Source organism: Sander lucioperca, chromosome 7, assembly GCF_008315115.2.
Source record: "Sander lucioperca isolate FBNREF2018 chromosome 7, SLUC_FBN_1.2, whole genome shotgun sequence".
NCBI classification, from domain to species: Eukaryota; Metazoa; Chordata; class Actinopteri; order Perciformes; family Percidae; genus Sander; species Sander lucioperca.
Window position 1 is genome coordinate 23,530,035 of NC_050179.1, and position 26,846 is coordinate 23,556,880.

The window sequence follows — 26,846 nt, forward strand, 5'->3', positions numbered from 1 at the left end:
AGAACTGTACACTTCATCCAAATTCGCTGCTAGTAAAGCAAGAGGAGAAGGATGAAAGAGGGAGGGGGTGCAGAGCAGGGAGAGCGATATAAGAATAGCGATCGAGAATGGAGATAAGACAGGTACACATGAGGCTGGAACTGTGAATAAGTGTGCAATGAAAATGAATTCTCCCCACTTTCCTTAGCTGTCGCCACTCGGCTCTGTTTCTTCTCTGGTGGTGTCATCTGAGGTGCCAGTCAGAGTCCTTTAGTATTGCAAACCTGTACCCACCCTACATCCAAAAGCTCAGTGCCTGTACCGATCTACCCAGAATTATCTCTTAAAGTGCTCATATTATGCTCATTTTCAGGTGGCCTATATCAGATTCCATTGTGAACTGTTTGCGGTTTGGAACTGACCCGCATGCGCAAAAGAACAATAACAACGACATCAGATGCAGCATGCTGTTGCACTAAAGTTAGGGAGGTTATGGAGGAAGTAAGCATTTTCGCTTTTATTTCAAAATGTTTGTGTAATGGCAGCCGGAACATTAATGAGCATACACTAATTAGGTCTAACACCTCACTCTCCCTCCATTGACTTGCTCATCACTGTTCTCCATTTTGTAGGCCTAGTCAAGTTTAGAATTGTACTGTCTGTGTCTAGGGCTAACTCCCACTGGCGCATAATTGTGAAAAATGTCGATGTAGATTGACGTAAAAGTCGCATCAAATCCGCCTTGGTTGTTCACACTGAGATCCGCTCTACAAGCGTAAAAAGAGTACAATCTTATATAATTTAAGTGAGATGTGTGCAGCCCTTTTACACAGAAATGGATCATAAGGTGTCTATAATTCTTTTAAATTAATGTAATTTATCTATATACAGGAAACAATGTAATGACTAATGTCAGTGAGCATATTGGCAGCTTGGTTTTGAGAGTTTCAGTTTTTATTTCTTGTTTTCTGTCACCTGCATCCTCTGATAACAGCTGACAGTGGATTGACGTTTCACAGCACTGTGCCGGCTCCAAAAACTGAAGAAACAACAACAATCCCAAAGCAAAAGCTCACTGTCTCCCCTGTGACGCACATAATTATACGCCGTGTGTGCGGAGCAGGTGTGGCCAGTTAAAAGATACATTCGCGAACGGTCCGCATACATTGCACATTCAATGTAGCCAAAACGTCAGTCTCACTGCTCACATCAGCTGGCAGTTTTTTTCAGTGAAAAGATCCCAAAACAGACTGCAGGCTAACTGCCCAGCACCCAGCGGCAGACAGATAATGTAAGCTGCTAGATGGTGAACAAAGTAGAACATTTAGTTACCTGTTACAAATATTTCTCTCAGGAGTTGGTGGAGACCAAAACCAGAGCTAAAAGAAGAGCGAAGATAGAACAGAACAGAATATCTTAATAGCTCAGATATGATGTATGGGACTTGCAAGCAAAAAACACGACTCCAAAGGAATGCTAATGTTAATTGGGCAAATAAGCAAATCATATTGAAAATTCTGTCTCTTTTCTGTCATGACACTGTCATAACACAGTCATGACACATGAACCCTAACCCTAACTTTAACTCTAACCCTAACCCTAACTCTAACTCTAACTCTAACCCTAACCCTAGAACCCGTAGAAGTTGTCATGACAATAACCGAATGACACTAAAAGAAGCGTTTTGTCATAAATGTTTATGACTTATTTATAATGTTTATGACACGTTCATGACAGTGTCATGTCACTCTTATGTAGCTACCTACTGGCTTTGAAGCCATTGTGGTTGAAAAATAAGGGACTCCTTTGGGGTCGCCTACAAAGTCCTCGGTCAGCCGCTCTGGGCTGGATTTCAACTTTAAACTGAGCTGAGCTGCCAAGTTTTGGCCAACCACAGCTCCAGGCCATGTGGACAAATTACCCATGTCACACCTGTTCATATTTCTGCTCTGTATCAGCACAGTGCAGCAGGTCTATACAGTACAGGGGAAATAAATGTGACAGCACTAAGAAAGGGGAAAGCAAACGCTGGTGCCTGTCGCATCAATCACCTGTCACAGAGATTCAGTCGAGGTATGTCTTAGTGTCTATGCCGGCGAGGAAAGTACGTGAACTTGGGAAAAAAAGGAGGGAGTGTGTAATGACGTTTCAATTTAAGGTATTTACAGTGCTGGATGCATGATTATAATAGGCTGAGGGGCTTAATTGGCAATCATGGAACAATGTCACGGCATGTCTTCGTATTACGTGCTTAAAACTCTTTCCTGTCATTCTTCCTCTTTAACGCAACAAGCTTATCAGGTGTAGGTGTTATATGTGTGAATTCAAAGAGAGAAAGTTAAAAAACTAAGAAAAGAGACTGCGTGGAGAAGTGGTTACAGAGAGGAATGATCCTGTCTGGATGATCAGCGACAGAAGCCACTTTCTTTGTCTTTAATCATATTCAGTGTTGGGCAAGTTACTTCCAAAATGTAATACATTATAGATTATTAGTTACTGTCATTTGAGAGTAATTAGTTATATTACAATATTACTGTCTTCGAATTGTAATTCTGTCAGGTCCATTAAGTCAAGAACAACACAGACAATAAAAATGCTTTAGAAAATTTTATTGAATAAATTACGAATTCAATTTGGCGGTATGGCTCTGTTCAGAAGAGTCCCTTGACCTTTCATAAGCACCATGAAAGAGCAGAGAGTCAGGGGACAGCAGCAGCAGCATTAGGGGATGCTCACTCAGTTTAAGACTGGGAGAGCTAAACTATTCCCCCATATGAACAGAGCAGCAACGATGACATAGAATCAGATGGAGCAGGGGAGGAGGTGGGTAGCATAGATGCGAGCAGCAAGCAGTTAGAAGCAAACTAAAGCAGCTTTTAGTAGGGTGCCCTGTTTGAGTGTAGCCATTTAGCAGCGAGGGGAGTTGACCAGCTGATGCGGTGATGCAGATCAGCTTTGCAGCTCAGCTGATGCAACCATGTTATTGGCCAATAACGGTTTACTGGCCTGCCAGAACTGACGCTGATGCTCAATTGCTTTACATTACTTTTGCATTACTTTTGAGTTACTTTCACCAAAATAACAGCGGCAGTTTGACTTGGCAGCCTGTGAATTTCACCACCAGATCAAAAAGTCTCCTCTTTATCCACTTTAATACATCATTGATTATGTATAATATTTTGTATAATTAATATGAATATGCAAATTAACTAAAGTTATAAAAATAGAGAAGTAAAACGTACAATAGGTAAGTAGGAGAAAATGAAAATACTCAATTAAAAGTACCTTACAGTTGTATTAAAGTACGGCATAGTTACTTTCCACGGCTGATAAAATGCAATGATATTTAAGTGTAGCAAGCTTAAACATTAATTCCCGATATGTTTCTATCTGTCAGCAGCTCGGACACACTGCTGTCCGCGCTGACGTACCGTCACCTGTCGGGACACAGATGTTGTCCGTACCATCACCTGTTGGGACACAGATGTTGTCCGTACCATCACCTGTTGGGACACAGATGTTGTCCGTACCGTCACCTGTTGGGACACAGATGTTGTCCGTACCATCACAGGTTGGGACACAGATGTTGTCCGTACCATCACCTGTTGGGACACAGATGTTGTCCGTACCATCACCGGTTGGGACACAGATGTTGTCCGTACCATCACCTGTTGGGACACAGATGTTGTCCGTGCCGTCTGGTTCTGGCTCTGACCACGGGTAACAGTGACGGGACAGCTCGCTTCAACGCAGCGTAATAACTCCTGAAAATAATATCCATGTCGCAAAATGTATCTGCTTCTGCAGTCATCCCAACCATCGAATACAGCAACAGGAAATAATACTCACGGCTTTTTTTTTCCTGTGAAGAAATGTTTCGCGGTGTTGGTGAATTCTTAAAAAAACTAAACACCACTAAATGTTGCGTTAAAATGCGTTATAACTCGCGTTACTGAGATTGTAACGGGTATAATATTAAAATATCAAAATATAATTAGTAATGTGTTATATTACTTCGTTACAGCAAAAAGGAATACGTTACTGTAATTGCATTACTTTTGTAACACGTTACTCCTAACACTGATCATATTCTATGTACTTTGATTTCCTCCTTGCATGTCTCTGTGGGTGGCAGCACCAGAGAGGACAGTCTCTCTGCTCTGCTTGTCTTCTTGTTAGAGTTACTGATCCAGTGTCCCGTTCTAGCTTGAATCAGGCCTGGGCGTGAGCGTGACTGGATACAGACTCAGCCTACGTTTGATTTACCTCTCACACAACCTCGAAAAAAAGCCTCTTTTTCGCTCTTGTCAGCCCGTTGACTATTGTTTGCCGTGTGCCAGGTAAAATCTAGAGGAGGCTCTCTGCCAATTCCACTCAACAACTGCAGACAGTCCGCTGAGCACGACGAACAAAGAGCCACTGTGTCGACTGAACAGCAACAGCGGAGCGAGCGTAGAGAGAAAGGGCGGGCTGGAAATCAAAGATGAAAATGAAAGCTTTGCCTTATCAATATTTGGCAGGAACAGATAGCAGTAGGCAAGGACACTGCTTTGACACATGAATGCACAGAGAAGACACACCAGCTATCTGCAAGAGTGTAACTGCACATACAAACAGTGACACCAGTGCGCTCTCTTCTCTGACTTTTACATCATTTTCAAAAATTAGCAAGCTTGGGTAACGCAAGACAGGACAAAAAAGTTATTATTATAATACGGTGAATAATAGCACCTCTTTGCATCAGTTGGAAACCATAACCTTGTAATTAAGAGGAAGAAAAGCAATTTGCTCCTGCTTCGTAGCACAGCACCCCTCTATCCCTGTTCCTCTTGGCATCTTTTAGGATTGTTTTAATTATTTCCTGGCACGCTGACTGTATGACTTATGCCTCCCCCTGCCCCCCCCACTCTCCGTCTCTGTCTCTCTTTCCCACGCGTTTACTCACTCTTCCCTCCTGTACCAGGCATTTGGCAGGCCTTTACTCAGCTGCCAGAAATGAGAAACAAATCTAAACATCTGATTAGCCTGTAATCAGCCCCTTCACGTCCCAGAGGGACAAGGCAAGCGAGGGAAGAAAATGGAGGAGACAGTATGACTCAGCCTGTTTCGCTCTGCAGAGCGGGACCCGACGGGTTCGGGCAAAGATCTTCAGCTCGGGTCTTAATTTCTATCATTTTACACGGTCTTGCACTCTGTGTTGCGTGGTAAATGAGCGGTCAGGTGATGCGTTTCGAGTAGCGCGAAAATGGATGCTGAGGAGGTGAAATGGAGGCTGGCCTCTGGATGACTTATCTTATTTCTTTGTTCCAACTTCCAAGTGGCCTATAGCCTACGTTAGTCATGACTAAATGATGTTAAAAAATGTATAAATGACTCATTCTTGACAAAAGGCAAAAGAGCTGTGTGCGTGCGCACATTTGAATAATGTCGGACTGTAAATGGGTTCGGGCTTTTAAAAAGCTGTCAATCAAAATGTACTTGTCTGTTTGGGCTCGGGCCTTGTCGGGCCTAACTTTTAAGGCCCGATTACAGCTCTACTGCAGAGTGATATTAAAATGAAAAACAGGCAACGCATATCCTTGAAACTTTCTCTGGGAAAGCCCATCTTCTGCTTTTAGATGATGCAATGTTGCATCAAACTAGTAGCTATCAAAGTAGCTACATAGCCCTGTCCCAGGTTGGGTGGCATTTCTTTTTATTAGCAGTAGAAGTGTGCAGAGTAATGTGGTAACTTTACACTGTTGGCTTATGCCATTTTGATTCTATTTTGACATAATTAAGCAAGCCAGCGCTGCACGCATAGGACACAATGAAAACCAATTCACATTCCTTCCATTCAGCCACTTAGTTCAGAGAAAATAATTTTTTTTTAAAAACTATTGTCTTTCTGACAACTGCTTTGCTACGACACACTATTGTTTTCTCATTTTGACGCCTGTACATTGCAAACAATGACTTAACGTCTGAAGCACGTTCTCCAGTACACATGCTCCTCCTGTTTGTTTTAACGTTAGACCTGAGCCATGCCAGAAAGAAAAGCTGTTTGAACGTGTGGGGCAAAAAGGGCAAATAAAACGTTTACAAAGCATTGATTTTTAAAGTGTGGCCATCAACCGCCAATATTTGGCTGTATTGCATGTCATTAATTACAGGGATGCAGTGTTCCTAACAGTTTACATGTGAGTCCTGCTTCCCCATCATCCAGTATCAGATGAGCATCAGTTACCACAGCCAAAGACACTATAATGGGAAAAGAATTGAACACTCAGGGCCTCAATGTCAATTCAAAGCATTGTCTTTTATCTGTTTTCATCTGCATTTTTATTTCTTTTAAGAAATGATTACAATAATGAATATTTGAACAACTATGCTGATAAACTGAACTACATATACTGTATAATGACGTACCCCCCCACCCCCCTTCATCTGTCTAAATGAGCAAATGGTTTAGTCCAGGGGTTCCTAAGGTACACTGGAAGATAAAGTCTGTTTGCAGGTTTACATTTCTGTTATTGTGCCAATTTCAGTTTCAGACAAGCTCTCTGCATATTTATTCTCACAAGTTACAAATAAGCCCGATACAAGTAAGAAAATAGATACTGAAGCCTCCAAGAGCCGGTTAACACCACCATGTCAAAGAAAGTGAAGTCAGGGAACCCTCCCCCCCCCAAACAAAAACGGAAAGGAGATAGAAAATAAGCGATGGGAAACATTTCTTCTAACATCTGATAAGCGATCTGAGTGAACATACATTTCTACACTAACACTGTTAGAAAAAAAGGTGTATTATTGGTGTGTGGACTGAAGTTAGCTGCTAACTTTAATCTAATGTAAACTGTCATGAACAATGCACACACATGGTGATCGTGTGTAGTTTTTCCCAGAAAGTTGCATCGATTGTGGTTGATGATTCAATAAACAGCTGTATCCAGTATAGAGTAGACACCTGCTAAATACTGTACTTATTCCAGTTAACCTATGAGGACTTAGCATACACAACATGTGTTAAATTGTGTAAATGACCCAGTTACTGTGTCTGTGGTTTTGGGATCTTTTGCAGGGTTCACTTTTAATTCGTCACTTGTTTGTGGCAAACGTCTGGCCAAACATATGTGCTCTGCCGTTGTGTGAGTATGGCCACTTTGAACTTTGGGCTTAACTTTCGGGAATGAGTTAGCAAATGTTCGGCAAGAGTATTATTGATTTCCTCTTTACTTTACTCTCCTGTTTTATACCCATTACCTTGTACTTTGTGCACTTTGCAGCATCCAGAATATTTAACTGGCCCAGCATATCTGGCTGGACACATTTGCAGGGCAGTCTCAGCCAATCATATCATCTTTAACGACAATCTACTAGTATGATTAAAATCATGTGACAGTCAGTGGGTGAATCACTCGTCGCTGGCTCCTTCCCAACATTCTGTCCTTCCCTTTCTGTCATCTTTATCTCATGTCCTGCATCTTACTGTTGGTTATCCTGCGCAGACAGGGACAATTTCAGGCAGACCTGAAGGCGATCACACTGTCTGAACCCTCACAGGTCAGCCTTTGTAGCATTCCACACAGTCTGTCTGTCTGTCTGTCTGTCGGTCTGTCTGTCTGTCTGTCTGTCTTTCTGTCTGTTGGTCTGTCTCATGCCCTCTTTCCTCATCTCTTCCCTTACCTTGGCTCCTCAAAGCTACCTGCCAGTTTTCATGCCTGACATTGCAGCTCCTCATCCCTTTTCCTTTAAGTCCCATCCCTTTTAACTTGAATATGACCAGAAGTGAAAGTAGACAGGTTTAGCTGCTGAATAATGGATGACCCAACTGTTTGAGATTCTCTCTATTTTCAAAAGCAAGGAGAAGAAAATAAGTTCAATGTGTTTTGGAGGAGATGGAGAAGTCATAGTCGAGAGGAGGCTAAGTCTGAAGACCGATGAGTGTTGGCAAAACCGAGACGTATATTGCATTGTCAGAAACACAGTGGTAAAGTTTTTATTTTTAATGCCATCACCCATTTTTTTTCCTTCAGACTTTCAATCCAACTGTTGTGTTCATAACATTCTGTTTTTATCTGTCTACAGCTTCTCCATGTGATGGAAAATCTTTAATAACGTCTGGTTTATCGACCTGCTGTCTGGTTTTAGTGGTAAAAAGCAGCAAAGATTTACTCTGATCACTTGAAAAGAAAAAAAAAAACACTAACCACACACAGTAGCCAAGAAGACATATCACGAAAACAAAAGAAAAGAAAAGCAGTTTTCTTTGTCACTCCAATGTTAGCATCAACTCAGATTATCCTCCCTGATTCTCTGCTGCACACTGTGTTCAAACCATGAGAGGAGTTACTTTCTGTTTAAAACACAGTCTCCTTTTCCCATCAAGCATCAATTACTTCAGTGTAAATAATTATTCGACAACCGCTGAGAGTCCTGTCACTGCAAATGAGACCTAATTGAATTAGCTAAACTTTCTTAATGACACTTTAGATTAGTTGCTCCCCTCTTCACAGCCAGAGCTGCATGAAGAGCCATTGCCAAGACAGGATTTGAGTATCAGAGTAAACTTTCTGACTAAACTTTCTTCCAGATTTCAGGGTACTAGATTTGTACCCTGAAGTGCTACATATTTCCTCAATGTCAAGCGCCCACGCGTCAAGCAAAACACTTCTGTAGTCAGAAGGTTTACCAGAGATAAACTTTTGGGAGTCAGCCCTATGTTCCCACATTTCTAAGAATTGTTTTTTTCACTGAAAATTAGGCCTTATGCTCCCACAGCCCTTATGTTCTAAGATTTTTCTTAAAATTAGGCCCTATGTTAGGGTTAGGGATACATTCCAGCTGTAGTCTATTGCTACTGCATAATAGGTTGGGTGTAATTGGCTACCAAATTGGGAGAAAGGGGGATAAAATCTGATACAAATTTATGAAAAAGGAAATGTGGGAACATAGGGCCTAATTTTGGGAAGTGTGGGAACATAGGGCTGTGGGAACATAGGGCCTAATTTTCAGAGAAAAAAAATAATCTTAGAAATATGGAAACATAATGCACGCTCCCAACTTTTGTCCAACTTTCTCCGCCTCTCATCAGCGCTGCCTGTCGTTCTGTCTGTCAGATGTGGCTGTCTTCTAACCACTCTGCTTGACTAAAGCCCTAAACCAGTCAAGAGGGCTAGAAAACTTCTTCAGCAGACAAATCCCTGCACAGCCTAATAGTCTGGTCTAAATACTGAACAGGATTAAAACGACTCATGTTTTCTGTAATTATGTAACGTGTCCGTTTTAATGGGGGAAAGTGAGAGTACAGACTATCTGAGGCCAGTTTAGGTGAAAGTGCTGCACGTAGTGCTGCAGGAGAAAAGCAAAACTGCTTTGTTGTTGTTTTTAATTATTCTCTTCACCATTGCGCCAAATAAGGTAAATTAAAAACATAACTCTTTTTGCCTGAAGCACTGTTTTAATTAATGTGATTTAATATAAAAATATAAGAGGTGCATCTTGTTATTCATGTGGACGGTAGATGTGTGAAACATTTCTTTTATCATGAAGATTTAATTACATCTCCAGATAATCTTTTGCTTCATGTCGTCAACATTATGAAAGGAAAGAAGATTGATCATGGGCGACTGCGGGGCTCATCAGAGTCTGTCCTACTTCAAAGTGTTGGTGGTCAAAGCGTAACAGATTTCATTGAATTATTTGGGTGGTTTTGTGTGTGTTTAGCTTGGAAACATAGGGTCCTATTTTAACGATCTAAGCGCACGCCGTGAAGCGCCTGGTGCAGGTGCGTTTAGGGCGTGTCCAAATCCACTTTTGTTAGTTTAACGGCAGAAAAAAGGGGCCGGGCGCATGTTTCAAAAGGGTTGTACTTAGTGTCTTCATTAATTCATAGGTGTGTTTTGGGCATAACATGCAATAAACCAATCAGACTGTCATCTCCCATTCCCTTTAAAAGCCAGGCGCGTTTGTACCTTAGCACATTGCTATTATGATGGAGGATTTGCACCGTAATATTTTTATTTGTAATCTTTTGCATGACGGGAAACTGACAACTGCGTCGGTCTTAAACTAGCAAAGACACTTGCGTCGGACTTTGCGCTGTGTGCAAGATAGGGCCCATAATCTTAATATGGCAACACTGCTTGTAGTACTAATCCTACATTTCCCATGGACACTTATGTTGTGACGTGTCTACGTGGCTACGTGCCTAGCGTGTGGTATCGATTACGAGCTACGCTGAAATGGAGAAGATGAATGGAACGACGCGAAACAAGCCAGAGGAGCTGAAATTAAAGTAAAGTTAGTTAGGAAAAAACATTTGATTGGCTGGTAAGTTCAAGAATCTAGTAGCTATGTTGGATGGTGATCAAAAAAGTTAATTTAAAGCCCTGGTTAGAAACCAGCAGTGGTTAAATATGGGCAAATATTGTACTTTTTACTCCACTACATCTCACAGCTTTAGTTACTAGTTACTTTACCAATTAAGAGTTCTGCACACAAAACACATGTAGTTTATAAAATATGATGTTTTATTATAAATTAAACTACCCAATAATATACGGGCCTACAAGTACAGCCGAAACACGTAGTTGATTGACAGAACTGTTCGGATTGTTTCCAGTTTCTAAAATACTAGAGTACTTTTACTTTTAATTCTCTAGATACATTTTCCTGATGATTACATACTTTTACTCAAGTAACATTGTCAAAGCAGGAATTTTACTTGTGACGGAGTATTTTCACACTGTGGTATTAGTACTTTTACTTATAAACTTGTTTTATTACATTTTTATAGCATTTGAAAAAAAAATTGAAATGGTTTCAAAACAGTATCCTGAAACTAAACTTTGAAATTCTGTGATCCACTCAACATCCTCTGATCTTTACTATTAGTTCAAATAATTCATAATTTCTGCTATTTTTTAACTAAAAAAATTTGGTATAATGTCTTGTAAATTAGGTTTATTGACCATGAATTTAAAAAAAGTGTCGGAAAAAGCGACAACAACTTTTGAAAAAGCGTCAGAAGCACCGAAAAAGGGGTACAAAAAACGTAAAAAACCCTGAAGGACAACAAGTTCTTGGTTGACAGGAAGACAAGGGTTAAATGAAATGAGCTGGTTTGACCATGGAGATGCAAGAAATATGCACTAATCAAAACAGGACCTTCTACCTGTATTAACTTTCTTGCTCCTGCCTCATACACATCCGACCAAAAAGAGGAGTAAACGTTCTTTTGTGATTTGTAACGACGCATTTCGGTACGCTTTTTTTTTCCAGGTGTGAAACCAAACCAAACCAAGGGAAACCGCTCCAGGTTTACAAACTCATCCACTGATTCGGATCATGATTTCCAAAGCAAAGGAACTATAGGCGTGAAAACGCCTGAAGAGAGGTAGGCAGGTGTGGGTGACGGCCAACCGTCCTCTACAGCTCGGTCTCACACCACTGTATTCACTGAGCCGTGTCCTTTATCAGATTTTAAGGATTTGATTTAAATCCCTCTTTAAACTATGCCCATTCCATACATTGCATTCCACTTACGATTACGTCACATCACCGAAGATAAAGACACTCTAACTGTGACTTCAACTACTTTAAACATCCCCTCTTAATAGACCCCTTGTATAATTGTAGTGCATCTGTAAGTGTATCTCAGCTTTTGTACGTTTTCTTTTACTGAGTTTAATCAGCTCATCAAGTGACAAGGGCCCCATGCTTTTTCTGTGCAATATATGATGGACCAACAATATGGCATTGGCTAAAATACCACTTGCATAATGAATTAAGCAGCATGGCAAATATTTTATTCCCCATCTCCCAATGGAATTTTAATCCTGTCTGAATGGGGCCTGAGTCTGCTTTGGGTCGAACCGCTATCCAGAAATGTCACACATGGCAGATTTGCACAGGTTTAAAACCAGTGATGGCCCTTCCAATTATTATAAATCACAAGGGGAACCAGGTAACAATAGTCCTGTGCAAAATAGGGTTTAGCTTCGAAATGTAATGCAAATGTTTCATATATTGAGTTTCTCAAATTTAGCAGCTGGCTACTTTGTGTACCCTTGTTTCTCCCCATGCTGTTTCTTGTCAAAAAGTGCAATTACCAGACTAGTATGTAAAATATAAAGTTAACATGAGGAAGCCTGTTTATGTGCATTGTTGTATGATGTTAAAGAATTGATTGAGTCCTCACAAACATACACATACAGTCCAACCACAATGTGTGTGTGCTGCCGACTCTGACCAGTGAGTCACACCGATTGTGTTCCGTGTCAAATGCATTTGACCTATGCATCGGGGGCAGACACACTGAGACACACACACACACACACACACACACACACACACACACACACACAGGGGAGAGGAAGGTAAAGAGATCTCTTTATTTCGCCATTTCATTCTGTGCACGCTCTCTCTTATTTCCACCTCTCCAACTGTCTGCCTTTCACAATGTCCTCAACCTGTCTGCAGGTCACAGTTATGACACTTCAAAGTTACTGTTACTGGCAAAATGTCAGAGGATGACAACAACAACAACCAACACAGAGGCAATGAAATAAATACAGAAATGTACGCGGAAGATGATAGGAGCAGAGCAGCAAGGATAAAGTTAGAAAGATGCAGACATATAACATGGAAGATCAGTCAAAGATGCAAAGAAAATGTCACTAACACAGAACCCACCATGGCTATAGATAGATGAAAATCTTTGGTGAAGGCTTTTAAGTTATCAATATAGCTTAAAAATGCAAATATCAAAATTGTCGGTGTGTCAGAAAAAAAACATAAACAGACACCAGGCTTTTCATGCTCACCCAACCTGAGTCGTATAGAAATTAATTCTTTTATGCTGTTGTTCAATGACAACATATCATTAAAACTTGAGCCCTGGATCAGTAGGAAGTTTTTCTGTTGGAGTGCTATTCAGGAGCAGTGGATATGGTAAATGGGTTACTGAAGACCAATAGCTGCTGAAAGACCAGCAGATATGACGCAGCCAAGGCTGAATTCAGAATGTAGAAAAAGAACATAAAACTGTGTCCTACTTCCACCGCAGTGAAAGTGCCCTTGAGGCTTGGGAAAAATATAAAATAAAATTAGTTTTCACATTTTGAAAAGGAAACATGCTGGACTTTGAGAGGGGGGGGGGCGGCTGTGATTGGTAAATGTATGACTGTGTGTCTTTATTGTTCAATAAATGTATTTCTGTTCTTTGATTCTTGCCCATTGCCAAACTTGCGTTGAGGCTCCAGAGGGCCATGCCATGAAGCGAGATTGGGGGGTTAGCGAGGTATGTTGAGTCTAAGGTGATGTATCACGAAGATGGCTCTCTTTCTGGCTAGATGGTAACTGGTGCTGCACGCCTAACCTGGTCCGGACCAGTTTTTTAACCGAGTTTCGGCTTGAAATAGGTTACAAAACCCCTTTCCACTAATCAACTCCTTTGAAAACACTCCAAGCCACAGCTCTGTGGAGGTGTGTCTGGCATTGTGAGACTAAGGTTAACTTAATAAAGGAAAAGACACCAACCATCAAAATACAGATAGACGTCAGCCATTCACATGAAACTACTGTATGTAGATTTAAAAAAGTAAGCTTGTGGCCTAAGATAGTGTTCAACAGAGCATGTTTCTTGATCTTCCCAGAAACCCAGAGCAAAATTAAAAACTGCCCTGTGATTCAAGTATTCAGCTAGCATGCTGGTACAACTGAGCAAAATATGTATTCAGAGATCAGTTTGTGCTCTCATTTTGAAAAATTATATGGACATGTGACCTGATTGATCTCAGACCGCCACTTGTCAGAGCTTTATGGGCACAGGTCCTGCCTCCTATACAACATTCAGTTTAACATCTCCACCTTATATAGCATTTGATACTGACACGGCGGTTACGTTTTACAGCACATAAAGCAGCATCAATAATTGGAACACTAAAGTCATGATCTGGTGAGGTTTATTTCCCTAGGTCACCATTATCCCCGTGTGTTTACTTAACACTACTTTTTACACCATATATAACGCCAAGGGTGCAGAAAGAAAGCAATCTAAATTGAGTACAAATTAGGCCTGAAAGCCAATAAATGCAATGATGAGTTTTCCATCTTATAAAGGGAAGTGCAGCACACGCTATGGAGCTCCCTTGGCAGCAAGAGGAATCATTTTTATTGTAGCACATACTGTAGTGAAACTAATAGCCTTCCTGTTATGATCTAGTAATATTCGAGGAAAGGCTTTTTCTGTAACATAGTTATAGTTAATGAGCTGCCCCACTTTGTGACTTTTCAGTTGACTGGGGTGAATGGTTTGACCTGTGCCAGTAAAAACTGCAGATTGCCCGTGCAATATCTTTCATGTGTTTACACAACACAGAAGGATAAAGCAGCCTAACAGGCAAAGAAAACATTGGCAATGGAGGAGATGTGAATCGGACGAGAGGGATAAAAATATCTGAAAGCTCACTGACATAACTGCCCTTAAATGAAAGAAAACTTGAAGTGCTCCCAATGACAAACAGTACGTTTTGTTGCTCAACCGAACAGAGTGAAACTAATTGAATATCAGAAAGCTCATTACAGCCGACGACATTCAATTGCACAACCCAAACAAGCTATCTCCCATTCTTTCTATCTTCTCATTTTCTTATACACAAGACAAGCACAGTTTTGCACCTCGATTTCAATCAGTCTCACTTCGACTCTGGCCCTTTTCCACGTGATTTTACCCCAGGCTGCTTACCTGATGCTCTGTATCTGTAATGTATCTGGATCAGTGGCGTTGAGTGAGGCCACAAAGCTGCCCAAAGGAATGTTTTCCATCCTGGTGACTGTCAGGGGGTTGGGGAAGAAGACGGGGCCCTCGTTGATATCCAGGACTGTGACACGGACAGTAGCAGTGGAGCTGGGGCCATAGCCAACATCTGGAACCAGAGGATCCTCGTTCTCCACTTTGATGAGTAGCGTGTGACCAACCGGGGCCTCGTAGTCCAGTGGCTGAAGGGAGATCATTATTGTGAATGTAAGGCAGAGGCTTCAACAGGGGGTCCGGGACCCCTAGGGGGGTCCTCAGAGGTACTGCAGGGGTGCCATCAAATTATTATTGTCAAAAATGAAAATGTCTTAACATGAATCCAAAATATTATTAGCAAATATAAATCAGCCTATTTGTGAAAAAAACAACCCACTGATGAAAGGCTTACTGGCCAATAGGTAACGTAGTCTCTAAGGTTTTCACTGTGCCACATGTATGCTTAACATTAAAACATGATTTAAAAATCATGCCAATAATTAGTATTTTAATAGCTTAGTATTCTATGCAAACAAAAATATGTATAAAGGCTTGAGGCCACCCTACACATTATTGTAGGCCCAGTTTAGCCGATACAGTATATGTAGTAGGGGGTCTCGGCTCCATCTCTCAGTTACTGTAAGGGGTCCTTATAATGTTACCACACTGCACATAGCTGTACATACACATACACAATACGATATCATCACGATACTTATGTCACGATACGATATTATTGTGATTTTAAACATATTGCAATATTCTGTGATATATTGCAATTTATTACCTTTTTTCCAACTTCAAATTTTTCCCAGTTTCAAATTATGTCCCCAAAGGAAAATTTTGTCAACATCTGTTTTATCTAAAAAGATACATTTCTCTGTCTGTTCATCTCACTTCAATTTTATTGCTGCAAAATGGGATTGTCAAGCAGACAAACTGACCAACACACATATCATAAAAGATCGATACAGTATTGCCACGAAAAATATCGCGATACTATGCTGTATCGATTTTTCCCCCACCCCTAGTACATACTGTACATATCTGTCTTCATGGTTCATTCCGTATATCCATATTTATTCTGTTTTTCTTATTATATATTCTTTTAATACACTGCATATATATATATATATATCTATATTATTCTTACAATAATTCTTACAAATTATACTTATAATGTCACTGCTACTACATTGCACATATCTGTACATGTTGTTCATACATTGTTCATATTACATAGCCATATTTATTCTGCTCTTATAACACTGCAATATATTTCTTGTACTGTCTATGCCCCACCTGTCTACACTTGTATATCGCATTGCACTTTTCTGCTTTTGTTGCACTTCTGGTTGGACGCAAACTGCATTTCGCTGTCTTTGTACTTGTACTCTGCACCAGTGATGCTGGGTAACGCGTTACTTGTAACGCGTTACTCTAATCTGACCACTTTTTTCAGTAACGAGTAATCTAACGTGTTACTATTTCCAAACCAGTAATCAGATTAAAGTTACTTATCCAAGTCACTGTGCGTTACTATTTTTGACATTTTCCTTAGTAAAATTATATATTGTTTTTGCTTTCTTCTTGCGTCTCGGGGAGTGAAGTCACGTATGCGACAAGTCACGTTTTCAGCATGAGGACAGGTCAAGTTTTCAGCATGTGGACAGATCACGTGTACCACGCAGCGACACAAACGTAAACAACAATGGAGGGAGGCGAGAGATGCGCGTTTTCTAGCTGGAAATACAGTCACTATTTTGAGTTTGTGTCAGCTAAAGATGGCAATATTAAGGTTTGTTGTACACTCTGTGCTGGTGGCGACAAAGTGCTATCTAGCTACAAAAATACTACGTCAAATTTGAAGAAACATTTGGAGTCGCAGCACCGCACAGTCAAACTTACAGAGCAAGTCCTGCCAGGTGGTGCAAAGCAGAGAGAAGAAGGTCCCCCACCACCCAAACAACAAAAGCTGGACTTCGGTGCAAAACCAGTAAATGGGGGAGAGTTGAAGAAGTTGGTCGGGCAGTATGTTGTAGAGGAAATGCTGCCCTTAAACAGGGTTGACTCGCCTTCGTTTCGTGCGATAATAAACAAGATCCCTACTACTGGCAATGCCGAGCTGCCTCACAGAACAGCTTTGTCACGGTTGTCATTTTTATGTTGAGGCTGTGGGGGTGTTGTCAGCAGCTGCTGAATATAACTAATAAAGTAACTTGTAATCTAACTTAGTTACTTTTAAAATCAAGTAATCTGTAAAGTAACTAAATTACTTTTAAAATCAAGTAATCTGTAAAGTAACTAAGTTACTTTTTCAAAGTAACTGTGGCAACACTGCTCTGCACAATGACAATAAAGTTGAATCTAATCAAATCTAATCTAATCTTGGCTTAAAAAAACATTGATGATGATGTTACCAACTGCAGCATATGAATGCATAATCGGGAAGTTAGATACACTTTACCTTGACAACGGACAGCATTCCCTCGTTATTGTCTGGGTTGGTTTGGATCTCAAAGCTCAGTGTGGGATCTCCGTTAATTATAGAGTAGATCGCTCTCCATGCCCCCGTGTCTGGGTCGTCTCTGTCGTCTACTGTCAGGTTCACCACCACTCCCGTCGAGCCCTCGTACACAGATGCCTCAAACTGTTAGAGGAGACAGACAAATCCCCATTAGTGAGCAGGACGAACTGAGGATACCGGAATCTATTGACTTTTGCAGAACAAATCAGACTGGACTCAGACAGAAAAGAGACAGAAAGGGTGGTATAGACAGAGAGTTTCTATTTGTCTTGTGATCAGGCATACCACACACACACACACACACACACACACACACACACACACACACACACACAGACACACACAAAGAAATGTAGAAATGTGCCAACAAAGACATTGAAGAAGAAAACTGCAAGCAGCGAACTATGGATCTAAACAATGCAGGATTTACATGAAATAATATCAAATTCAAATTGGCCTTGCAGGAGTTTCATGAGGATGGAAATGAACTCAACATGTTTGTTAGACCTTTAAGTATACACAATGCATTTTGTAAGAAACATGAATGTAAACATAAAAAGTCTCCTTTAGCTTCATATTTAGACACGCTTGGTCAGGACTCTTGGCGACACTTTTTGACGCTCTGGGTCGGGATGTACGTTTAACTGACACGTGGGACAAGAACAGGACAGTTGGGGTTAGGAAAAGATCTTGGGTGGGGTTACAAAATGTACGTTTCAGGTTTCAGGGACACAAACCCCGGTCTCCTGGGTGAAAGTCCTGTGTTGTTTGACCCATCCACCACCCCAACCTGCATCTTTAAGTGGATTTTCGGTCTTTCATACTAACTCACTACCGTTGTCGCTCTCAATACTACGTCATCTTACAGCGCCGCGGTTGAGCTGCTGCTATACCCTGCATTCCATACAGACGCTAGAGGGTGATTTTTGGTTGGTATCCGACGCTGAGAGCCACTGACCGTCAGTATTTTACAAGTTGGCAGTAAGAACCGGTTGCATATACATCTGCTTGGTCGGTCACAGTCTTTTCAATGTTTTGTAAAACAACACTATCAACCTTATCATTTAAATAATTGATTTTAAGGAGAAAACTTCAAGTAAAGCATCCTGTTCTTCCGTCCTCGTGTTAGTCCTTTCGTTATATTACTTCGCAGGGCTACAGTGGTAAAACGTCAAAGCTATTTTTTACACTCAGAAGCTACAGCTGAAAAGAAGAGAAAACTGAAAAAAGACAGAAATAAAGATGTAAAGAAATGTAATAGTTAAAACACTTATGTCTTATATTCTGCAGTCAAATCCAAGAAAAAAAACATTTGCCTAAACATTCATTCACACGAATGCATGGCTAACAGCACAAATGATGGTAACAGAAAAAAAAAAACTTGTCGGATTCTCCACAGTGCATCTCATTTGTCTTTCAGTGTCAATCACTCCCCACCTCTCTGCTCATTGTTGGCAGCAGGCCTCAATCAGATTCCTATCGATGCATTCTGCCAGCACGACTCTCACTAAAGACTACATCCTGAACAGGGGCACCCTTGCAGAAGCTCTAGGCAGGCAGAAGCAATTCTGTGTGTGTGTGTGTGTGTGTGTGTGTGTGTGTGTGTCAGGACCATTACGGTGGCAGAGATTATAGTGTAATCTTTTAGACACAGAACACTCTGTTTAAGGATAGCGCTGGTCCAGCTTAGATTACTGAGTCTCCTGTCAGCCCACGGTATTGTTATTTCACAGATTACCCTCTTACCGCCTTACACTGCCTTGCTCCATGCATTTATCTGAAGAGACACAAACATTGATTTCTTCCCTTTCCTTTCTTTTCTCCCTTTTTTATTCATCCAAACCCACATTGAACCATTCACAGTCATTTAGGGCACAGAGGAGAGAAACACAATGTTCTTTACAGAAGGAGGTTATGTTTGTGCCCACACGTTGATGACCCTTTTGTCCTGCAAGCCTGCGGCAGGCTGGTACAAAAGCAGCATGTGAAAATTAGGAGGCTGTTGGATACATCAAAAAGCCCAGTGTTCATTTTTAAACAAGTGGGATGTACTGGAATTTAAATTTAAACAGAAATTGCCTTAGCAAAGAACCCTGAAGAAATGCAAACATTACCTACATGGCCCCACTGTACGTACTCAAAGACACACTGTGATCAGGAACAAATGCACGTCATTGGCATTGCCATGCTCCTCTGGACTTCAAACAGCAGATAAGACTCAAATGCAACATTTGCGAGCTCTCTCTCCTTCCCTCACAAACACACTCACAAATACAGTACAGACAGACAGACAACAGCCGGTCAGATTGGGTTTAATCATGTGGAGCAGTCATGCGGATGGAGGAAAAGCTGTATTCTGTGTGATGTGGCCAATGGGCTCCTGCCCTGCCGCTGATAACGCCCCAATTCCACCTGGAGCACAAAGCAACCAGTCACCTGAAAGACTAGAAGGAAATGACTAACTATGAGGTAGAGCTTCTAGCCTGAAATGACTTCAACACATTAAGAGAGAGAGGGGAGAGATTGCGAAATAGGAAAAAAACTAGGTCTCTCTTCAAGTTCGCTTTTATGCGTGTGTGTGTGTGTGTGTGTGTGTGTGTGTGTGTGTGTGTGTGTGTGTGTTTGTGTGTGTGTTTGTGTGTGTGTGTGTGTGTGTGTGTGTGTGTGTGTGTGTGTGTGTGTTTGTGTGTGTGTGTCTGTTGGCTGTTTTCTATCTGAGACTCACAGCCCCAGACAGAAAGCCAATTACTAGTGGCTCTTGCTCGCTTCACTCTCAGAAAAAGATGACCACATGACCAGGGCTATGACGGCCAACAGTCAAATAAAGTGTGACACACACATACACACACACACACACACACACACACACACACACAAACAAGCACACACAGTACTGTAGACAGCCAGATAGATAGATAGATATAGATACACCTCAGACATTTAAGATTCCAATGAGAAAAAAACCTACAGTGTGGCATTGATTTTCTGTTTCACATCTCCTTTTATGCCCGACTTTTTCAATCTGTCCCATAAATCTTCAAGGTAATGCCATGCTGCCAAAAGATAATTGGATGATAGTCATTTGAGGCACAACAACTTGAGAAGAAAAGATAAATAAATGGATAATGTCAAGTTTCAGTTGACAGTTTCAGCGCTGTAATTTTTGATTGCGCTATTTATACCTATGATTGTGATGGTGGCTTTTGTTTGCTTGTTATTACAGTCTGTCACATGTCATATGTGTGCAAGCGTGACCTCACTCCATTTTATGTGAACCTGCTGTAGCGAATGCTACAGCATTTAATTGCTTTAAGTATTTTAGGTCGGCAAAATCCCGTACATCCCAGTTAACCGTTTTGCAAGCCATGCTGCTGTGGTTTAGAGATGTTGATTACTTTTTATTTTTTGCGACAGATCCAAACATCCATGGGTTTTGCATTCATTTCTGTGCAGTATAAACATTTGCTAGCGCATGAAACATGTCCGCAACAGTGATCGTCTGCATTCATTTTTGTCAAATTGTCTATTATTGTTATGAGGTACCTTAGTGCGATATCTGCATTATTACACACCAATGACTTAACATAGACACAACTGATGCAGACCAGAGGCCTGTACTACGAAGCAAGATCAACATGCCCTGGATTGATTTCAGTTACCCGGCTTCACCTAACCTAACAACTGCGGTCCCGCATAAGCTGTGTCACGACGGTGGTTAACAACTAGTTCAATCAACCCAGGGTTCCCCATCCAGAGTTCACGTAAAAGAGGCGGTGTTTGCACAGTATGACCAATCGCAAACATCTACCAGAGCCGCAGAGTTTACATAAGAAGAGCAAACTATAATTCTACATAAATATGAAGAACACAGACACGGTTTTACAGGCAAAACGCAATACAGTCGCTGCTTCCTAAAACAGGAAGGAAAGCTGGCAAAAAAATAGCCGATGCTGTAAATGCGTAAATCACAACGCTTATCAATATCTTCCCCATCAGTCAGGCACAAGATCTGACTAGGGATGTCCCGATCAGGTTTTTTTGCCCTCGAGTCCGAGTTCGAGTCATTTGATTTTGAGTATCTACCGATACCGAGTCCCGATCCAATACTTTTATAATATATAAAAAAAGAATAAAGAAGAGCGAAAAAAACAGATCCAGGATGTTCCTTATTTTTTATTTAATTCACCTTATTTTAACATTCAACAACTCTGTTAACAAACAGAGCACTTCTGTTACATATCTCACAGTTTGCTATGGCAATGTTGTTGTCATCAACTTTATAATACCTCCAGACCGCAGACATACTAGCGCTTTCCGCTTCAAGCTGCTTCCGTGTTCTACTTTACCGGCATTTAACCAATAGCGTCTCTGCAACAAAGTGATGTCATGCCGCACGCGTTGCTGTTTCTGTGTGGAGTCAAAAGGGTCTAACTCTATAGATGTGTTAAAAAATAATGAGAATATATATACATATATATCCGAGTCCTGATCGGGAGGTAACGTCCGATTCCGATCGAGTCTGAAATCACGTGATCGGGCCCGATTTCCGATCACGTGATCGGATCTGGACATCCCTAGATCTGACCATATATAATTACACTTGTGCTTTCCATAAACTGTTGTTGCTTTAGCCTATTATTTCAGTTGCAACCCCGGCAGTGGTAAGCGATCGTGAGAGCAAATAAAAAATATAAAAACATAATTTAAACAACACACGGCTCAAGAAGCCGACAAATGGCCTATACGTAATTCCCTCCGCTGAAAATCTATATCTTTCATAAAAATACCCATCAGGGAATGTTAACGGGGTTGTCTGTCTCTAAATTTTTTTACTTTTATGAGCGCACCTCTCTCTCCGCGCACCGAGCTCCACCGGATCTTGAACGCTGATGCCGTTATCAGTCGAGTATTGATTGGTCAGTAGGCGGTGCTTTTACACCAGTTGATCTCTAATCTCCAACATAACCTGCTCCCGACAAGGTTAGGTGTTCAGCATAAGTTGCCACGCCGATTTAACCTGGTAACAAGTGATCAACAAAACCCTGGGTTGAACCTGAAGTTACCTTGTTAATGCCAAATCTTGCTTCGTAGTACAGGCCTCTGGTGTTATAGCAAGTTCTATTGTGATAGGTGTTTACAATTCAGTAGCTACATACATATATGCTATTCATATCAATTCATGCAGCAATTCATCTCATTTCATTTTAACATGTAGGCCTCACATACATGAAAGAGCAGTTTACTGTATATGTTGACTGTATCCGATGTTGTGTCGGTCATACTACAGAATGATTTATTGCTTGTGTATAGTGAATAATACAGAAGAAACAGAACTTTTTTTAAAAGTGTACACTGAATCGCAATCGCAATATTGGTCTTAAAAAAAGAAAATCACAATTAGATTATTTTCCCAAATTGCTCAGCCCTACTCAGAACCTAAAATAGTAAACATCTGCAAACCAAAGCAAGACAGCTGGCTGATTTCTGAAAACACAGCATAACGCCACAAAGCCTTCATCTCAACCTTGTCAACAACATTGAATGTAGCTCTGCTTCCAACAGACGGGGGTGCAAAGGAAGCCTGAGACTCTGGCAAAGGGCCCGAGAAAGAGATGTGAAGCCTTGGAAGAGTATACACATCTGTCAGCTTTACCGAATAACACTAAATGCTCTCTGCCTCATTAACATTACTATGGAAATTGCCTCCTATTTCTTATACAGGCTTTTAATTTGTCTCGCATTGCCAGCTGGCATTGTTTTTCTTGTTACAACCCACTGACCAAGACCTTTTTCTTCTAGTCTGACTGTGCAGAGGGATGGCCAAGGATAAAGAAAGACAAATGGGAATAAGACAGAAAGACAGAGAGAAATATGAGTCAGGTTTAAGAGTAAGTGAAAAAAGTGATTGTTTTGAGTGGGATACTGGCTGCTATAAACCATCACATTTATCAATCTGACTTTTCCATCTTGTCCTCCCTCTCATAGACCTACACAAATAAACACGTGCACGCAATTACAGTCAAGTAAACCCCCATATGCTCACTGTATTCTTACAGATAGTACACAGCAACACACATGCACGCACGCACACACACATGCGCACACAAATATTACGGATGCAGTACAATACATAGGCAAACTCATGGACTAGTGACATGCAGCAGGTCTTCACAATATCACTTAATAAGCACAATACTCAGTTCTTAAGGGTCACACGTGCACACACTCACACATGTGCACACACACACACACACACACACACACACACACACACACACACACACGCAGAGACGAATTGAGATCAACTTATTTTATTCCTGGATGTTTGTCAGATAGTGTTATGAATACAGATGGCAGTTAGGGCTGCACTGTCAGACAGAGTTGAGCAGCTGTTTGTTTATCCTAATGGAAACTACTTTGTGACGCGTCCCAACGATTTTCTCTAAAAGGGAACACACATAACAGTGGCCCATCACATTAAACCTCCAGAGACAAGACTATATTGCCTCCGAGTAGCATTTGCTCCATTACCACATCACAGCAGGGAGGCACTGTAACAGAGGCATTTGAAGTTTGGGTTCCTGGTATTGGTTGCTTTTACCCTTCTGAGCATTTTTATCCGTTTTTCTAACCGTTTTTGAAGTCTGCCTCTTCTTATTCGCCACTTTTTTGATCCTTACAACGCAGTTATTTGAAAGCAGTGTAAACTGTCTAGTGTAAGTGGATAAATGCTAACACACTATCTGGATAATACATGACATACACAAAGGTCTTTAAACTTTGCACGATGGAACCATGCACTAATTTAGTATTTCTAGGCCCCTTTTGTAATAACAAAATACTGAGGTAGACGTCACAGTAAAAGTCTAATTTAGAGGAAATCCTCCTGGCTTCAACAGGAATCATGTACATTTCTAAGCAGCCACTTGTCTTTCCTTTAACTCAGAGCAGAACGAGGTGTAGACAAACCACAAATCAGTAAAAAGGCACCATTTTTATTGTACCATGCATAAGGCTGAAATGGAACCAAGTGCACATGTGTAGGAGTGGAAGATTACCTCTCTGTCTAACCCCCCACTCGCTTTTATACCCTTCCCCCTAGCTTTAATCTTGCATACAGTAAGTGTGCCTGGAGAGTTAATGAGCTTACCTGTGTCTTTATTAAATTTTAACAGCTTCTGCTCAGGCTGCTTCTAAAGATAGATTTTCGATGAATCTGACATTCAGCAAAGCAGCTTTTCTACCTTTGCGGAACATGACAGCCCTCATATTTGTCAATGCAGCTGAGTTTGACAAAAAAATCTTCAAGGAATACAGGTGCGCAGTGTATTAAATAACCACATCCTTCAAAAACATCGACAGCCATTTAGGTGTTACAGCTGATGCATTGCATCAGATAGCATTGGACAGTCCCTTTCCTGACGATTGGAGAGGTCAGACTGCAGGAGTTCTGTTACTTTCCAAAACCAACAGTCTGCCCGTCCACACCTGCTTTCTGCTGCGTTTTGCCCGTGTGCTCCCAAGTCAAAGAACGAGTTTCCGATGTTCATTTCAACACTGTACATCTACCACCAAGTGGACTGCTAAACTGCTCACCACAACTCACTCTAAGGAGAAAGTACTTGAAGGTGCTCTCCTTTTAAACTTTAAACTAAGCTTTTTCACTCTTTATCTTAGAGAGTGGGGGTGTCAAGAGGCACCACACCATTCACCACATCTGAATAAAATGACCCGGTAATACTGCACCCTTCATACGTTACCTGATTGTGCAGCACGCTTGCTTGACATGAAGTAATAAAAAAAGACCTTGTACATGCACCGGATTATGAAATAACTCAATAAACGGAGAAAGAAATATAATTGCAAATGCTTTAGCTGGAGACCTTTCTTTTATTCTCTATGTTTTATTCCTTATCTATGTGAAAAGTGACCCGTAGAGCTGACCGACATAATGCAATTTCAGATTGAAAAAAGTTTCAAGGACATAATCTATATCACCACATCTTACTCCAACCTGATCTGTGTGTGCATTTATGTGTCAAATATTACATCCACTCATGCACACACACACACACACACACACACACACACACACACACACACACACACACACACACACACAAAAACACCCACATGTACCTTCGTCCTTCGTAACGTGCCCCTAACCGAACATATAGTGCACAAATCCTTTCCCATCCCTACCTCTCATTTCTGGCCAACTATGCCACCGTATCACCCAGGGTAAGCACCGTGTGTATCTCAGAGCTATGTAGTGAAGCAATCATGCAAGGCTCGGACTAATCCGTGACACCCGTTAGCCATCCCCCCCGAGATTGAGCACGACAGCGCTGACAGGGCCCTGCTGTCCTGTGCCTGGTGCTACACCCATCAGTGCTAACGTCTTTATCAGCGGGACAGATGGATTGCAGCCGAGCATATTCTCCTGGTCATCATAGAGGAGAGAACGGAGGAAAGAAGAGAGAGGGAGGGAGGGGGGAAGCAGACAGAGAGACAGACAGGCACAGAAGAAGAAAAAAAACACACAGAGACTGGCTGTCAGGGAGTTTGAGTGACAGGAGTGATAAGGTCCATCATGGTCTTGTTATGAGGAGCAGAGGGAAATAGGCCCGGTCAGACATGGCGTTGAATTAGCTGAGCCAGAGAGGAGAGGAATGCGAGACGAGGAGTGCAAGCGCAGAGAAAGAAAATGAAGGGAGGATCAGGATATTGGAGGAAGAATGATATAAGAGAGAAGGAAAAGAGACATGAAGGGCAAAAGGTGCTCGGTGTGAAAGAAGACAGGTGTATGCTGCCGTCTGCTCTGATTCCAGGCTTAACTGGCACAAAAGTTTAACAATGCCCACAAAAGTTCCCCATGTACAGTGTGAGAAAATTCAACACAGCATAAAATCCCATACATTGGGGAATGTAACAGCGTTACGTCATTTAATTACTAAATAAAGATAACTGTTAACAATTACTGGGAAACAAATGTGTAATTAGATTACAGTTACCTATGGAAATGTTCATGAGTACATTGTGGGTTACATCTGAATATTTTCTGTAAATGGTGTGTAATGTTGAATAATATTAATTTTGTTTCTTTGCATGTTCATCATGTGCACAATGTCTCCTTTTGCCATTTCCAATTACAGTGTTTAGTAAAGCTGGTGAAAATGGTTAAAAGTTAAAATAGAAATTTAGAAAAGTAATCAAAAAGTAATTAAATGTAAAAGGTTACATTACTTTGATAACGTAATTCAAATAGTTACACTACTATTACATTTTAAATAGGGTAACTTGGAATCTGTTACCTATTACATTTCCAGAGTAACCTTTACCAAAATTCATCAGAATAAATCTTCATCTTTGTTACAGGAGCATACATATCTGGCCTTTCAGACGACAGAGCTACCAAGGGATTGCATATAATTTTTTTCTCCTCGTCATGAAAACAGGATTAGACCCTCGCTATGAAAATTAATCAGGTCAGAGCCCAATCCCCTACAGAAGCAAAATGTAATAAATTTCATAGTAAGAAAGGATACCTTAGCTTATGATGTT

General features: G+C 41.0%; 1 protein-coding gene across 2 annotated transcripts in view; it reads right to left on the reverse strand.

Annotated features, from left to right (window-relative positions):
- Positions 1-26,846, reverse strand: part of cdh13 (cadherin 13, H-cadherin (heart)) — a 413,558-nt gene that overhangs the window by 57,510 nt on the left and 329,202 nt on the right. For both annotated transcript variants that reach the window (XM_036002865.1, XM_036002866.1), the window contains exons 10-11: positions 17,223-17,405; positions 14,708-14,961 (exon numbers count right to left, since the gene is read on the reverse strand). In XM_036002865.1, the coding sequence (XP_035858758.1) occupies positions 14,708-14,961; positions 17,223-17,405 (437 nt within the window). The remainder of the gene's footprint in view (positions 1-14,707; positions 14,962-17,222; positions 17,406-26,846) is intronic.